This window comes from Palaemon carinicauda, chromosome 7 (assembly GCF_036898095.1).
Source record: "Palaemon carinicauda isolate YSFRI2023 chromosome 7, ASM3689809v2, whole genome shotgun sequence".
In the NCBI taxonomy this organism is placed as follows: domain Eukaryota; kingdom Metazoa; phylum Arthropoda; class Malacostraca; order Decapoda; family Palaemonidae; genus Palaemon; species Palaemon carinicauda.
This window is the reverse complement of record NC_090731.1, coordinates 1,154,495-1,155,309: the sequence shown is the minus strand read 5'-3', so window position 1 is coordinate 1,155,309 and position 815 is coordinate 1,154,495. Positions and strand designations below refer to the sequence as shown.

Here is an 815-nt window from a genome sequence, read left to right as displayed (position 1 = left end):
GAAGAGACTGGGGGAACTGAAAGAGACAATTGAGGAGCAATTGGGGATCATTAGAGAGATGAAAACATAGAAAGAGAGGCTGGAGATGAGCCTGACTGAGGCTAAGACGAAAAACTTGACCAATGAAGGAAATCACACCTGACTCGTAAATGAGTTAAAAGACACCAAGAAAGAAGCCTGTAGGGCGAAGGATGAGCTGTCTATGGCTTCAGGAGAGATTGGCAAACTAAAGAAGAGTATGGGTTCCATTGCCAAGGAGAGAGATAGTCTCAAGGAACGTGTCTGCCATCTAAGGTCTGGTGAGCAAATGGCAGAGGACAGGATCGTCCAAACCACCAAAGAAAATGTTGGTCTGAAGGACGAGCTACTTGCGGCAAAGGAGATCATCTCTTCACTCGAGGAGCAACTTGAAGGGAGAGATAAGAAGAAAGAAGTGAGCAGACCTGGAACGAGGAAAGTGAGACCTAACAGGTCAAGTTTAGAAATTTCGACCGAGAAGGATGTTAAGAAGGATGGACAGAAGGATGTTAGTGTCAATAAAGAAGACGAAGACAAAGTAGGTAAGGCAGCAGAGGACCTGGATGCCAACGGACACAAGGAAGAGAAGGAGGTCGTTGGAGAGGCATCTGGTGTGGGTCAGGTGCTGAGCTGGCTACTAGCCTCAAAAGGGGCTCTCCCTGACAACGACCACCACCAGGAAGAGCAGAAGCTCCAAAAGGAAACTTCTCCCAGAGAAGAGGAGGAGGAGAAGGAGGAGGAGGAGAAGAAGGAGGAGGAAAAGGAGAAGGGGAGAAGGAGAAAGAGAAGAACGAGAA

At 48.0% G+C, this 815-nt stretch overlaps 1 protein-coding gene across 1 annotated transcript in view; it reads left to right on the top strand.

Moving 5' to 3' along the window:
* Nucleotides 1–202: 202 nt before the first annotated feature.
* The window catches only part of LOC137643760 (nucleolar protein 58-like), a 648-nt gene continuing 35 nt past the window's right edge, over nt 203–815 (top strand). The window contains exon 1 of the mRNA XM_068376449.1: nt 203–815. This exon is cut by the window's right edge and continues 35 nt beyond it. Coding sequence (XP_068232550.1) covers nt 203–815 — 613 coding nt within the window.